The sequence below is a fragment of the Solanum tuberosum genome, unplaced genomic scaffold, assembly GCF_000226075.1.
Source record: "Solanum tuberosum cultivar DM 1-3 516 R44 unplaced genomic scaffold, SolTub_3.0 scf00204, whole genome shotgun sequence".
Lineage (NCBI taxonomy): Eukaryota > Viridiplantae > Streptophyta > Magnoliopsida > Solanales > Solanaceae > Solanum > Solanum tuberosum.
Genome location: NW_006239127.1, coordinates 895551 through 911776, shown reverse-complemented (window position 1 = coordinate 911776; position 16226 = coordinate 895551). Strand labels below are relative to the sequence as shown.

The following is a 16226-nucleotide window of genomic DNA, read 5'->3' as shown; positions in this document are numbered from 1 at the left end:
GCTACGCACACCATCATATACCAAAATCCTTGCACAAGCAAGTGCAGTAGCAGCAACCTCACTTTATTCGAATAATCTTAAATTAGAATATTTGAGTCATTGTATCAACATTTCTATTACTCTGAGGCTAGGTCGAACAGGATATCCATAAGAACAGCATGACATATTAAATGGTTTAATCATCCACTATATTAATTTCTCTAGTTATTAGTATGAGACGAGAATTAATCCGAAGAGAAGTCATTATACAGAGAGACCATCAAGATAACCAGATCCTATAATTCAGGAGTACCAAGTTAAAGGTGGTTATTTTCTTCATGAAAAATGCTCGTACGTACTGTTTTAAGTGACAATTAATCAAGTGCACCTTGTTTGGCATGTGTCAATCACACAATATGGACAATCATCACAAGATAACAGAGGGAGTAATACAACCTGACTTATTACATCAAAATTAATAAGCAAGCAGTCCAATTCAACACAAATAGATGATGCTGACAAACTCAAAAATCCTCTACATATAAAGGGAAGAAAAAGGTTTTTGTTTATACACTTTTCTCGTTTAAAAAAAACGAAGAAAAAAAGAAAGAAAAGGCACTCTTTTACAGTTTTTCCTCGGTTGAACCATTGAACAAATACTATTCATGCCACGAAGTTAAAAGAGCATCAAAGACATGACGAACAAAAAAAAGGACAATGCTAGTTGATCTATACTGCAGTAACATACTATACAGAAAGGGATAAGATATGATATCTCTTATTATAGATCCTGCCCTAGGAAAATACCTTGCACAGTTTTGAGTTCATCCTGACACTTCAATAATGAAGTGAAAAAAAAGAAGAGAAAACAACCTGATTTTGGAAATGAAAACCTGATATTGTCAGCAGTAGTTAGTTTTTCTCAAAACAAAATAAAACAAAAGGTAGTTAGTTTCTGTCGTGACCCTGAGAAAACATTAAACAAATCAATACTGCATACCTAAGATTAGTCCACTTCGTGGCCAAAACACTAGTTATCTCCATATGACCTGCAGATAACAGATTCAGATTGGAAAGGGTAATGAAATTTTACAAGCACAGATATCAATGACAAAAAATATAATGGTAAGCTGGACCATGAGCAACCCAAATCATACAAACTTCTCAGTATCCGCACAGAGGGTTCGACTGGGAAACATCCAATTGAAAGTCTAGTCCCAACTTCTACATCACCAGAGACATCATCTAGTGTTTGCAGCTTCCCCTACCACCTTGTCACCACCTAGAAAACACCCATTCTTGCAGAATTAATTGCCTAAACTATTCAATACCGAGAAATAGAACCCTCATGTCAATATCAAGCATCATGTTCAAAGGAAAGAGGTGTTTCTTTGTGGTTATGAAATCATTTTGATCGAAAAGCAAGTCAATAATATCATGATCCGAATGGGCGAGAATACTAAAAGGATTGGAAGCAGGTAAACCAAGGAACAACCTGCAATTATATACCTAACAAACAAATTCTCAGAACTACACGCTGACCCCCACAATGATGCACTCCATCATCTGACATGCTTTCACAAGGCTATTTCATATTCCATCCTAAAGATTTCAGCCATGGCTAATATCCCAAACTTGCCATATTGACTCACATCCCAGGGAAAGACTAGATTAATCATGATATCCGGTCATGCATAAATTCGTAAACTCCGTACCTCCTAGTCAAACTGCAATCCTTTTGCACAATATTCCTTGCACCCAAAAACTACTAGTATATACAGATTGAGCTACCAAGCAGGCAGAAAGTGTCATCCTCATTGAAGTTTAATGACCTAAATCTACAGAGAACTCTAACTTTAGCAAAAGGCTAATCACTAACGATCTAGTGCTTTGGCTCAGCTATCTTGATGAGCATTCATTCTTGGGATAACCCAAAAAGAATGATATAGTCTACGCCCAGTAGCAATGATTTGTCAACTATATCAGCAGATTGACACAATTCAAACTTATAAACTGTAGTAGAAATGCCAACCTAACTATTCTTCAAAACTATCTGAAATAACATGAATCGCACGGGCCAGACATTACCTCACCAAAATAATCCACTCAAAAAAAAAAAAGGCTCTCTAGAATATTCTAGGTATTCATCATATCAAGTATGAAAACAGTTGTATGAACTTATTTTTGAACTAGCAATAACTGAAGATCCTTGAAAAGCATTGTTCTTCAGTTTTTTGAGATGTTAAGCAAAACAAATGCAGAAGCATAGCTTACTAGATTCACTAACATGAAATCAAAATCAAAGGAATAAGCAACAGCATGATGTTCAAATCACGAGGAACTGTTAAGTGTTAACCAAGCATGTAAAATGAGAGAGTTCATAAAATGGAAGGTAAAGTAAACTTAAACAGAATGTCTGTAGATTTCAATTTCACTATAACAAGAAGATTATGTTGCTCAGAGTTAGTCTTACTTTTATCCCCTAGTGTTTACTTTTTTTGATAAGGTATCACCTTGAGCTTTCTTTTCCTTTTTTCTTATAGTTTTGTTTGGGATTTTTCAGAAGCAGAGGGATTTTCCAGTCAAAGACTGACAGTTATTACACCGTGCAAGAAGAAATTATAGAGAAAGAGTTGAAGTAGAGCTAAAGAAGTTCAACTTGATAGAGAATGGAAATTCCATGACCCTTGCACATATATCTAGTCTCTACTTCAGTACAATTTACAGTTAGCCGTCACTCTAATGCTTTTCAGCAGGTATCAGCGACCAAGAAAGGCAATCTACCAATATTCAAAGCAATCTGGCGATACAGCTCTAATTAGCCCTTATTAGTATGAATCACTAAAAATGGTCTCCCTGCAGTAAATAAGTGGTGGAACTATACTATTATTACTTTCAACTCCGAAGCAATCAATTCTCTCGGTGAAATGTTAGCAAGAACCTCTTTAACATTTTAACTGATCAATTTCTTAACTTAATGACTATAACTTCAGACAACTGTTCTCATTTCCTGATAAATAGTAGGCAGTCAATCTTACAAGTGGACTGTTTCATCAATAGGCAAAATGATTAGGTAGTAACCTCCAGACCTAAGGTTTTATACCTTTGAGGCGAGTTTGACGGATTTTCGACTATGTTTAGCACATATAACAAGTAGCGTTCTGAAATAAAAGGAGATCAGAACAGCCAGTGCAAGTCTACATGAAGAAACAAGCAAGTGCTTGCATGTCCATGCTATTTTATTTTTTACTTCTAAAAGTTGATGGTCTTTAAAGCATCATCTAATGATGATCCAAATATCTTCTAAATCTATTTCGACTGCCAACCTTGATGTTTTTGGCCAATTAGCCTTTGATTGGGAACTTATGCTACTGCAAAATTGATAAGTACACTAGATTGAGCAAAGGCTATACAATGAACAGGTATAATTTAGTCCAACGGACAGCTTTATGCTATGATAATGAAACATGAAATCACAATTTATTTCACAATAGATCAATCCATATACACAAGCTTGTAAATAACTAGGCAAATATAACTGTACATTGCACACAAGGAGAACCTCTTGCAACTATATTTGAAATAAATTAGTAAGCAATGGACTGAAGAAAGTTGTCAACAGGGTGGAAACAAGAAAAGGAATGCGCACAACAAAACTGACTCAACCAGAAAAGGACTAGTATTCTTATTGCACACCCCAATTATATCAAGGCTCAATGAGGATAGAACAATGAGCATGTAAATGAAGGATAATTCTGTTTAAATGAGAAGAGAGGAGGTGTTAGAGGAACTACTAGGAAGAAACAAGGGCCTCTTATTCCTTGTTACCAAATTTCTTAGCAATAATAGGTCGGACATCATCAGCATCAGCCAGTGTCTCTAGGAATGGAAGTAAAGAAATTAGTGCAGAGTCTGAAGGATCATCAAACCAACTCTTAATAGGAATCCCATTATTCACTTGCAATCTGAAAACCTGAAATCAAGATGGGAAATTAATATTTAGTTACATAAAACAATAGCCTTACTTCATGCTCAAATAAGCACTCTGCATTTGCTATGTTGCAGTTCATGTCTCTTTTAGTTTTCTCCAATTTCCAACTAAGCACATGAAACTCGAAAAAAAATTCACAAACATCAAGAGACCATACTTTTTTACAAACAATATTGAACTCTGCCTACAGACGACTAGAGTAGCGCAGTGAAATGCCTGATAAAGGTGTTGTGTCTATTTTACAGATTGCACAGGAATTTTAGTGACTTAATCTCACCAGTACACTCCCCTTACCACCTATGACCAAAACAAAAAATTAAAAGGGAGGAATCTACCAACCCAGTACCAGAAGTATAAATAGATTTGTGTCTCTCACCAACAGGATAAGCATATACAGGAACTACTACTACACCACTTCAGTTTCAAAATCGGGGTTGGCTGTAGATTTTTATCGACCATGTTTCTCCATTTATAATCTTCTCAATCCACCATTATACCCCAAAAAAAATGAAAAGTACTAGACAGTCTCTAGATATCTAGTGGCATAAGATTATCTAACAGGGTTAAAAGACTCAAAGAAAGCATAGGACCTAAGCAAACATATTAGCATGACTAAACACATTCCAAACTAACAGAATTAAGTGTATAATAATAGGTTTATCATCAAAAACAAGATGCAAGTAGATTACCTGTGGGGAATTATCTACAATTACAACTTTTGCCAGATCAACACCTAATACCGTTAAATCCTTTGTATAACTTCCATCAGAGAAAATGCATGATTCACGATATGCTCGCCTTGAGATAATCTTTCCATCTGGATCCAGAATATCCAACAGTTGCTTCGCATATATGCTCTGACTAGCAGTAAAAATTACAATGTCAAACATCTCTGCAACTCTCTCCAAGAATGTCCGGAGGTGAGGCCGCTGTTTCACATAGACAATGTGTTCTTTCATGCTGAAGAAAACAGGAAATGTGAAGTCTGCATCGTCACAGTGCTCCAGTGTAGAATGAACAAGTGTTTCTGAAGACATGAAATGAATACGCAAAATATTAGACCATCTTATGGGAACCATGTCATGCTGTAAAATATATGTATTATACAAGAAGGTACCAGGGTACTCTCCCTGCTGTAAAGGAATCTTAGTAACTAGCCCTCAGGTATAGCAAAAGATTGTTTTTAAAAACAAGCTACACATAGCATCATTTCCAGCGTAACCAAAAATTGCAGCAAGACTAATGAGTAGTAAAATTGGAGTACCCAAGTAGTGAATCTCACCATCTAGGTCAAGTACTAGGGTGATCGGTTTGCATGTTTCTGATTCTTTTGGCAAAATATTCGGCCTCTCTAATATGTCTGGCAAATTTCTTATGAAAATATGTGGGTCAAAGCATTCTGCTTGATCAGATTCTAAATATGTGAAAGCATCAGATTGTTCAGATGATCTGAGCTGGTGAATTGCCATGTATAAGCTCGAATCATCTGACTGAACAGCGGTTTCACTAGATGTTCTGCACTCTTGACTATAGCTAGCTGCTGCAGTGTCTTCAAGGAAAGGCAACAGCAAGTATTCCTCATCAACATTAGTAAAGATATTTGGTTCTTCACACTTGTAATCAGCCAAGAATCTGTCAGTCAAACTTTCATCATAGATGGTTTCACCCTCGACGGCCAAACAAGAAACAATCATATCGGAGATGTAGAAATCTGAAACATTGCACGTCTGATGTTCACACGAACTTCTGCTGCTATCACTATCTTCAGTCTCCAATTGGGGTACATAAAAATCATTGCTTGCTGTAAGCAACCAAAAATACGATAAGTTTATGTAATAATGATCTTTTTCACAAGAACTAGAACAGAGGGAGAGAGAGAGAGAGGTGTGCTTCTCAGCTCTTATCATCTATGACCCGAGGGGCTTTTGGCTGTGTGGCAACATCCTTTTCAAGAACAGAAGAAATAAAGCAAATTTAAGGATGGGTTGTGGTTTGCCTCAGGACAAAGAGAAGAAACAAAATCTAATTATGAATTTCACAATCAACAAAAGAATCCAACAAAATTGGAGGTGTACCTCCATCACTTGGTATATCAGACTCACTGTGCGCACCACCAACAGGCTCCACACTAGGTGAAAAGATTGTCTCTGAACTTGGTTTGCAGATTACTACTGTAGACTCCTGCAGCGATTCCAAAACATGATAGGACAGTACAAACATCAAAAATCAAATTGTCAAACTTTCAGCATGCAGGCACAAGTATGGCATAGTAAACTGAAGTGTAAAACTTTCAGGGGATAGGAGCACGCATATCCCAGTGTCAGCCAGCCCTATATTATGTGAACTAATAAAGTAATAATATGTGAGCTATATAACGTGAATTATCTATTTCTTTCTAGCTGTTAATGTTGCACTCAACAACAATAACTATGCCTCAATCTCAAGCTAGTTGGGGTCGGATTTTATTGTACTCTACTTGTGCATTATTCTTTTTCTTGAGCAAAAAAATCAAGCATAAATTAAGTACAACAAAAGCAGCTAGAAACAAATGGTAATCAATGGAAACGTACAAGATAAAGCATGAAACAAAACAGTAATCTATAGATTGAAGGAGTCTCTCAATGACCTATTATATGGGAAAGTAAGGCTGTCAACGTGTCCAACACTTCGGCAACTGGATACTGAAATCTCAGACTAAAGTGCTTGTATTGGTATTTAACAAGCACTATTTACTTCTGAGGTAAATTATTATATTTTAGTCGGAAGATTTGACCATAATGAATTTCTGTTTTTGGTGATAGACTGATATCTGGGCTCTCATTACAGCAGCCTTTGCATTGGGGTCTTGTTCTGACCCACTCACTTTTTGCAAGATGAAATTTGTCATGCCACAATTTCCCAAATCAGTTTTATTCAATTATGAAATCTATGTTTAAAGGTTCTTATGTATTTGGTTAACATATATTACCTGTAAAGGAACACAGCAAGGACATCTTTACTGTAAGGGCATGTAATAATTTTGCTCACGAGGGAGTCCTATCAGCAACATTTTGGTTTCTGGAAACAAGTTTGGAACTCTAAAGCAACATTTTGGTGGCTAGGAAGACTTGCTTAACTCAAGACAATCTTCAAAGAAGTGGAGTCCAATAGTTTACAGATGTATGAAGAGAGAGAAGAGTCTGTTGACCATTTATTTCTACATTGCTATCAGCACACAGCTGTTGCAGTTTTTCTTGAAATTTCTGGGCATCAAATGGGTAATGCTAGGTACAATCTCAGAACAGGAAAGGTCTTTCAAAGCAGATCAAGACAGAATGGAACACAGTACCAGCAGCCATATGGTGGTGTGTTTGGAAAGAGAGAAACAAGAGATGTTTAAAAAGACAAAAGAACTCAGTCTTGAAGATCAAGTCAGATTGCATTTTGTGGATATCTTTTTGGTGTAAACAGAAATGGATAGATGATAGTGAAACCCAGTTACAGTTCATCGAATCTTTTGTATAGATAGCCAGCATGTTTCTTTTTATCTTTTTATCTTCTTTTTTTTTCATTTTTGCTGACTTTTTTATGTAATTGTGACACCTTCTAGTGCTGATTTTGAACATCCATAACACTAGACATTTCAAAAAATTATTACCTGTTCAGGAAAACCATTTTTCATAACATATATATTTTATTTCAGAAAACAGATCAATTCATGTCAAATATCAAAATGAAGATTACTCAATTTGACTCTCGTAAAACAAATGGCCTACTTTTCCTGATGCTCGGATTAATTCATGTCAAATATCAAAATGAAGATTACTCAATTTGACTCTCGTAAAACAAATGGCCTACTTTTCCTGATGCTCGGATTAATTCATGTCAAATATCAAAATGAAGATTACTCAATTTGACTCTCGTAAAACAAATGGCCTACTTTTCCTGATGCTCGGATTAATTCATGTCAAATATCAAAATGAAGATTACTCAATTTGACTCTCGTAAAACAAATGACCTATTTTTCCTGATGCTCGTGTCTCAGCCCTTTCACATACTGTTTTCTTCACAGACCACTTAAGTAGAGATATGGAGAGATCAGACGGCTTAAATGTGGACCTTTCTTTGGTTCCTTGTTTTCTCCTATGAATTTCTATGTTCAGTTTCTGTATCTCCATAATGTTTATGAAAACACTTTATGACCATTTACCGGGAAAATGAAAACTATATAAATTTATTATATAACAAGCTGAAGATGCATGACAGCAATATGTGTATATTTGGAAGAATTTGTGTCCATTATACACCATATGGTTGAAAGAAATGAATAAATAAATTAAGACTACTATAAATGAAACTTAAAGCGACAGGTACTAATAGTTAACACTTGAGGACGTATTTACCGTTGTATCAAGGTTTGCAGAATCAGTAGCAGGTGGCTGTTGCTTTCCAAGCAGGTCATCTACCAAATCATTAGCATGATCACCATTTCTTCCGACTTGGTGTGGATGTACTTTGTAGTAGCTAGGAACTGCAAGAATTAAAGAACTGATGATTGAACCAGAATGCGCAGTATGATGAAATGGCAACGTCAGCATAGAGCAGAGAGTTCCATTGTAAAACTTGTCGGTGAGGAAAAAAGCATCATTCTCACACCATCACAATAACAACGAAAAAGTTCTTATTCTGTAAAGCCATAACATAGAACCAAACCTACCATCATGAGTATTGTGAATCAGATCTGCAACTTCGTCTGCATTCTGCACACTTCTGGTTCGAGAGAGAGAACTCTTGGATATGACACTAGAATTTGGACAGACGTGGAGACCATTTTTTTCTTTCGAACTGGATGTGGCTAGCTTTGTCTTCATTTTAAGTGATGGCATTTGATTCGTACTTGGGATGTCTAGCACAATCTTGATCTGAAAGCATCAGTAGGGATTCAAAACCCCTTTAGGCAGATATAGTATCAGCCACAAGAGACTGTTGTCAAAGAAAATTGAAAAACCTTGAGAATTCATGGCTATGCCTGAAGGTTAGTATATCGAAAAGAAGAATATATAGAACAATGTTTATAGTTATATACTGTATGCAGTGAACTAATCAAAAGAAATCATACTCAAATGAACTCTGGCAAACCAATAGCCAAAATCACTTTGATATAAAGGATCAGAGAAATTCCTGCTATCATAAACCACTCCCAAAACTCAACTACTGGCTGAAGCAAACATCAAGAACATCTATATATAGATAATTTTTCTGCACTGGGTATTTCTCCCCCCATCAAAGCATGGAAACAATTTTTTTTACCACAATTTGCTAATGTTGAACCACCAAATTTAACAAAAGTTACAAGGGTGGTGAAATCACACCTTCAAATCAGTTTTTTGTAAAGATGGATGATAAGACCAATTTAGTTTACTGACTCTTTTAATTTGCTCCACACTAATCCATCAAAACTGGACCTGCCGACAAAAACCACCCAATTCACACCACCAAACAAACATAAACCTTCTTCCACAGAGGCTTGTTGGTTGTTTTGAGGGAATCCTTTTGTCTCAATCAATCAATAATACCTTGACTGGATAAATTACTTGTTTCACACAATTCTTCAAGTCATGTTTTTTTACTCCACTTCCTATATCACTATCTACTCCACAAACTTCATCCTTTATTATTATCTGCCAAATTTGAAGCTTAATTTCCCTAAACATTAAAAAAAATAAAAGTTTTTTCCCATGAAAAACAAAGATAAGATGCTACTTCTGTCCACCTTTAAAGTTAAAAGAACACTTTTTTACTCTGATTTTTCCTCCTCGGCTCATGGAATCCCAAATAATCCTCAAATTAACCTAATTCAGACCTATCAGGAAACCTATAAACCACCACACCACCCATATACTCCAGATAAACCATGTTTAATTAAGATCTACAAGAACAAAGACTTATTTTCCTAAGTTTCTAGAATTCAAAATAAAAATCAAACTTTTACCCAAATTTTTTTTTAAAAAATAAAATAAAAGCAGAATACTGCACATATGGTCAAGAAAACAGATGAATACTCCGTATTTCCAGAATATTTTCAAAAAATCAAATTGTATTCGTAAATTAAGAAAAAAATGAAAATATACCAGTAATGAAGTTCTCGTATATCCATACCAAAGCCTAAAAAATTCACAAGAATAGAAAACCCAAAACCCCAAAATAATTAAAAGTAAACCCAGAAGATCGCAAAGTCAACTCAATCAACTTTCATCAATTCAATCAAGGAATCACACATAATTCTACAACCAAAACCACAAATGATCAACAGATCAAAAACCCTAAACAAAATTCAAAGTCCAAAAACAGCTCAAATTACCAAAAAAAAAAAACTTCCAACAAGACGATGAACAGTACTATACACAGAAACAGTGAAGGATGATTTCATGGATGTCAGATAAATACACACAAAAGTCAGCATAGAGATACAAATTTCTGTATCTATAGGTCCATATTACCTGGTAGAGTCACCAAGCGTCTCTCTCTCACTTTCTCTCTCTAGACGCGCGCTTTTCTCTCTCTTTAGCTCTTTTCTTCTGTGTATATATAGAAAAAACAAAAGATACTGTATAGGCTACGGCTGACAGAAGTAATGTATTTTTGTACTTTAAGCTGTAAGCAGTTGTACCTAAAGAATGTGAACACAGTGACGTTTCGATAATTTCTTTTGTTTCCTTCTTTTATTTAGTTTTTTTCCTTATATGCTATAGAGACTTCGAATGAATTTAGCATTTGAGGTCGAAAATTTTACTATGTATCTTACTTAGTTAATATTAAGAGGAAATTTCAGAAAACACGTAATTATTGAGTGTAATTATATTTAAAAAAAGTATGATTTAGTTAATTATAAAATGTGTATGAGTTTGTTATCAGATACGATGCATTCGTCTCGTGAGATTCACATGTATCTGTCTATCTGAGATACAATGTGCTTTCTTGCTCGTTTCACTCTTTTCTCATTTGTATCTCTCCGTCTTTCATTCCACTCCCTCTCCGTATTTGTGCTTCACAATTTTATGTATTTATATATCTAGTTTTGAATATGCACATATACATAATGTGTATCTATGCATAAGTACGTGTATGTAATATAAAAAAATGTGATGTATTTAGTATATTTTTGCATAGATACATACTTAAAAAGAAAGAACAAAACACAATGATCCAGTATCAAATATCTAGTAGTGTATGTAGTATCAAACACAATGAATTCTCTAAGGCATCGGGACTACTTGCTAATTTAGGGAAAAGCTCTGTGTACTTTGGGGGAGTATCACTAGCTGAGGAAGTGCAAATCCTCACTAGGCTGGGATTTAGTCGTGGAGAGTTTCCCTTCAAATATCTTGGAATTCCATTATCCACTCAGAAAATCACTCTCATTCAATGAAAACCTCTCATCACAAGGATCACTGCTAGGATATCTTCGTGGACTGCTCGAAAGCTGTCATACGTTGGTCGAGCACAACTTATTCAGTCTGTAATATTTGGAATACAAGCTTATTGGGCACAACTGTTCATGATGCCAACTAAGGTGATGAAGACGATCGAAGCTTATTGTAGGAGCTATCTTTGGTCAGGAAGCAATACCATTACCAAAAATTGTTGAGTTGTGAAGGGGAATTGGGGCGTCATGCGGAAGCTTACAATTTGCAAATCATATAGTTGATAAATCAGATAACAAAAACTTATATTAAAAATCAAAATATTATTATATCAAAATTAATATAAAGAAAAACATTGAAACTTTAGAGAGAATAAATCTCTCCATAAACAAGACTCTTAAACGACTACATTGTAGATGTTATTATTTTTTGTCTTAGAAGAAACAAACCTATATTTATAGAATCCTAAAACCTTTCCTACTAGAAAAGGAGTCCTAAAAGGAGAGAATAAATCAAATATAAAATAATATTATATTTTCCTTTCAAGAAAAGTAAAAACATTTATGGTAATGTTTTGTTTTTTCTTTAAGGAAAAATAAATCTTAAATTATGATAAGAAAATCAAGGCAAAACCCTAACAAAAAGCTCTAGTGGCATGGGAAACACTATGCTCACTCAAGTGTGTGGGAGGTCTGAACCTAACTAATCTGAGAATCTGGAACAAGGCTGCTATAGCTAAGAACTATTGGGATGTGGAGAACAAAGTTGACAAGCTGTGGATTCAATGGATACATACATACTACATAAAAGGAGAACAAGGAGATAATATTCAAGTACCAAAGCAGGCATGTTGGATGATTAGAAAAATATTGGAGGCAAGGACTGTTATATCTCAATTTCCTACTATCAATCCAGAGAAAAGTGTGATAAGACAGCTTTACAACAATATGTTACAAGGTAAACCTAAGGTGCCATGGAAATGTCTAATGTATATAAATGCAGCTAGACCAAAATCAAAGTTCACAACATGGATTCAACTTCATGGAAAGAAGCTGACAACTGATAGACTGAGCAAATGGGGTATGGATGTAGAGAAAACATGTTGCCTATGCCAACTGCAGGAGGAATCGAGGGAACACCTCTTTGTGCAATGTACTTATGTGAGAAGATCGTGGGATAGAATCCTAAGATGAATGAACATGCCAATGTATAATGCTACTACATGGGAGCAACACATACAATGGACTATCAGCAACGCAAAAGGAAAATCTAAGGAGGCGCATTGAGTTCAAGATGATGTATGCAGAAATCACATATGAGATATGGAATGAAAGAAATCGGAGAATTTTTTAAACAAGACGGCAACAGTTGAAAACTATAGCTAAAGAGATTATATATGTAAGTTGTGTAAGAGCCCCCCCTAGAATAAGTAGTCTAATACATAGTTTTATTTTCTAGGCAGCTTGTGGTTTGATTAAGGATAGCATTGTTGTGATGTAGCATGCTAAGATTTGTAATGTTCTTTTGGTGATTAATGGAAAGCTAGTTACCAAAAAAAATAAAAATAATAGTATGCTCTTCCATTTTATCTTTTTGGTGAATTTCAAATTTAAATAAGCAAAAAAAAAATGAGAAAATTACTGATATAGAAAAGGTAATATAATTTTGTAATGAAAGAATGAAAAAGTAAAATAAAATAAGAAAGAAGAAAAAATCAAACCAAGTAGCAAGAGTACGAGTGAAACGATTGTTGGATAGAGATGGACGAAATTTGTTGCTTTGTTGTTGGATGGAGATGGAGAGAAACAATGTTATTATTATTTTTTCAATTTATGTGATATTATTTTATTATTTAAAAAGATAGATAACATTCTTTAGCACTATATTTGGGATCAAAACTTTAAAGGGGAATATTTGCAAATAGTCAATAATAAACTTAGTTATGCTCGATAGATATAGTTTGCATATTTACGGGTTGTAGCTACAGTTTAAGTTGTTTCATTTGTATAATCGAGTTTGTATAATTTGTGGGTGAGTTTGTATAATTCGCGGGTTCGTTTATACAATTGAGCTATTTTTGTATAAACTCGAAATAACGAATTTATACCAACACAAACATCTGAACTTTAAACAGTTATGCAAATTATATTATACAAAATTTATACAAATTATATTATACAAATTCGAAACTCCAGTCCACGTAATTATCATTAAATGTTGGTCCAACGAGTGGTAATTAACTAAAACTATAGTTATGATGACTAATTAACTGGTATATGTTTGCTTAACCATGTAATTTTTTTCAATTTTTGGGAACTTTCGCATATAGCCACTCAAAAATAACTTAATTATGCTTCATAGCTATAGTTTGCTAATTACGATTCATAGCTACATGTTAGAGGGAGCAGAGAGGCGAGCGAGAGAGTGGAGAGAGGCAAATTGTATATGCATATCTGTTAAATAATTGTCTATATGTAACTGATATACATATGTATTTGTATATCTGACGAGTGAGATTGAAAGAGGGAGGAGAAAGGTGAGCGCAGTGTTTTAAAAGGCGGGGGCATGAGGCGAGGCGTAAGCCTCGAGACGTGGGGCGTAAGCCCTATGGATCTTTAAATTTATAATTTATATTATAGTATAATAACACAAATTATAAAAATAAATCAATAGTTTTGAAATAATTACAAATATGATTAAATAAACTAATAGAAAATAAAAGTTATAACATGATTATACAAGTATAAATAATCTAATATCTTAACTTTCTAATAATAAAAGAATCATTATTCTCAAAAATATTTTTTTATCATACTCTACGACCCCACCCCCCCCCCCCCTTAAAAGAAAATAATTAATAACCTTACTAGTATTATAATAAAAAAACATCACTCCATCATGAATAAAAATAAAATTACTTTTAAATAGCTAAATAAAATATAATAATTTTGAGACATGACAAAACCATGAAGACCAATGATAAGTGAAAAAGTAAACCTTTGGAACGTATTTATAAAAAAAAATGTTACGTAATATATAATTACTTTCACAGTGTTACCAAATAGGAAAGATGTGATACTAAAACTTGTTATTTGAGTTATTCTCAATCTTCTTTATCTCTATAGATTAAAAATTATTATGTATTATTCAATTATTCAAGAATAATGAGGGTCAACAATGTTAACTAAAGATTTTAACACATAGTTTGTGTAAGATCTGTTAGGCGAGCCTCGAGCGTTGGGCGTTAGGCGTGCTTAGGGGGTACAGTCGGGCGCTTAGAGCATAAGTCTTACAGAACTAAGCCCCATACTTGAGTCTCGAGGCATTTTGTTAAAGTCCCATCCTAAGGTGAGCCCCGAGGCGAGTCCCAACAGAGTTTTTAAAAACACTGGACGAGTGAGATTGGGAGAGAGAGGAGAGAGGCGAGCAAGAAAGGGTAGAGAGTGGAGGGAGGCGAATTGCATTTGTATATCTTTTATATAATTGTATATACAAATATATATATATATATATATATAAAAAAAAAAATTGTATTTGTATATGTATAATTGACATAATTACAACTAAAATTAAGCTGTCAACCGTAATTAATTCAAACTATAGCTATGTGAGCTAATTAACTAGTATATTTTTGCTTAATGGTGTATTTTTCCCTTTAAAGAATTAACTTCGAGTTATATATGATAGTTGTGCGAAAAATAACATTATTTAGGATAATAAAGAGAATTCGAAATAAATATCCTTGAGTTAAGACATAAACGATATAATATAATGATGTTGATAATTATGACATGTAAGTCATGACAAATACAATTCAATTGCATCATTTTTTTTCTCATAGAAAAGGTACGAAAAGAAAAGGAAACAACATAGGAATCCAAATTGGACCTAAATAAAATTGATTATTGATATGATTTTATTCAATTTAATTATCCTATTAGATCACTCAAAGAAAATGTGATCTCAAAATAAACTACAAAGAAAGAAAAAAAGTTATACTTTTGCTAACTATGACATGCAGGTCATAACAAATCAAATAGCTTCATGTTGTATTTAATCTAGCTATCATATTGAATAATTCACAAACTCTCTATCAAATTGTCATGAATTTATATTTTCACTCATGAAACATCATCTAACTAAACTTATCTTATTGTATGTATTCTCTTTTCTACCTCTTTTTTATTTGTTCCATCACTTATGGTACCTCTCTTATCATTTCAAAGCAACAACGGAAGAAAAATTCATTTCCAAAATGGTGATATGCTTTGTGACAAATCGATAGAAATTCATAATATATACGATTGAACGCTAGTTATTTTATTGAATAACTCATGAACTCAACATAAATTCATAGTTTTAAGTTGTCACGCATTATACTCTGTAGTAAAAAATGAATTACTCTCTCTGTTCCAATTTATGTGACTTATTTTCCTTTTTAGTCTGTTCCAAAAAGGATGACGCATTTCTATAGTAAATAACAATTTAATTATAAAAATGTCTATTTTACCTCTAATGATATGATTTACCGACACACAAATTTCTATCATTCATTTTGGACCACAAGTTTTAAAAATCTTTGTTTCTTTCTTAAATTTCGTGTCGAGTCAAACTACCTCACATAAAATGAAATGGAGGGAGTAATAATTTCGGAGAGACACTCTGAAAAAATTATTCGTGATAAAAGTGGATGGCTGAGATTGAGTCGTTGGAATGGGCTTGTGCCGATAGATATTTGCCACATGGAGTGTTTCACCCTTAACCAGAGGTTTCGGGTTCGAACCTTGGATATGGAGAAAATCATGTTGGGAGTGCCACCCCCAAATGGGCCCTGCAGTGTGAGATCCGAATTT

General features: G+C 34.1%; 1 protein-coding gene across 3 annotated transcripts; it reads right to left on the bottom strand.

Moving 5' to 3' along the window:
* Window positions 1-495: 495 nt before the first annotated feature.
* On the bottom strand, window positions 496-10628 carry LOC102588927 (CTD small phosphatase-like protein 2). Of its 3 annotated transcripts, none has more exons than XM_006355529.2 (7): window positions 10450-10628; window positions 8667-8932; window positions 8353-8480; window positions 6046-6151; window positions 5253-5771; window positions 4660-4997; window positions 496-3952 (listed from the first exon to the last, which is right to left on the bottom strand). In XM_006355529.2, exons 2-7 carry the CDS (start codon window positions 8833-8835, stop codon window positions 3794-3796), a joined length of 1419 nt encoding a protein of 472 aa, XP_006355591.1. In that variant the 5' UTR covers window positions 8836-8932; window positions 10450-10628; the 3' UTR covers window positions 496-3793. The 3 variants fall into 3 exon arrangements, with proteins under 3 accessions (XP_006355591.1, XP_015167928.1, XP_015167929.1); XM_015312442.1 differs by lacking the exon at window positions 10450-10628 and adding an exon at window positions 10311-10402; XM_015312443.1 differs by lacking the exon at window positions 10450-10628 and adding an exon at window positions 10081-10291.
* Window positions 10629-16226: the final 5598 nt, after the last annotated feature.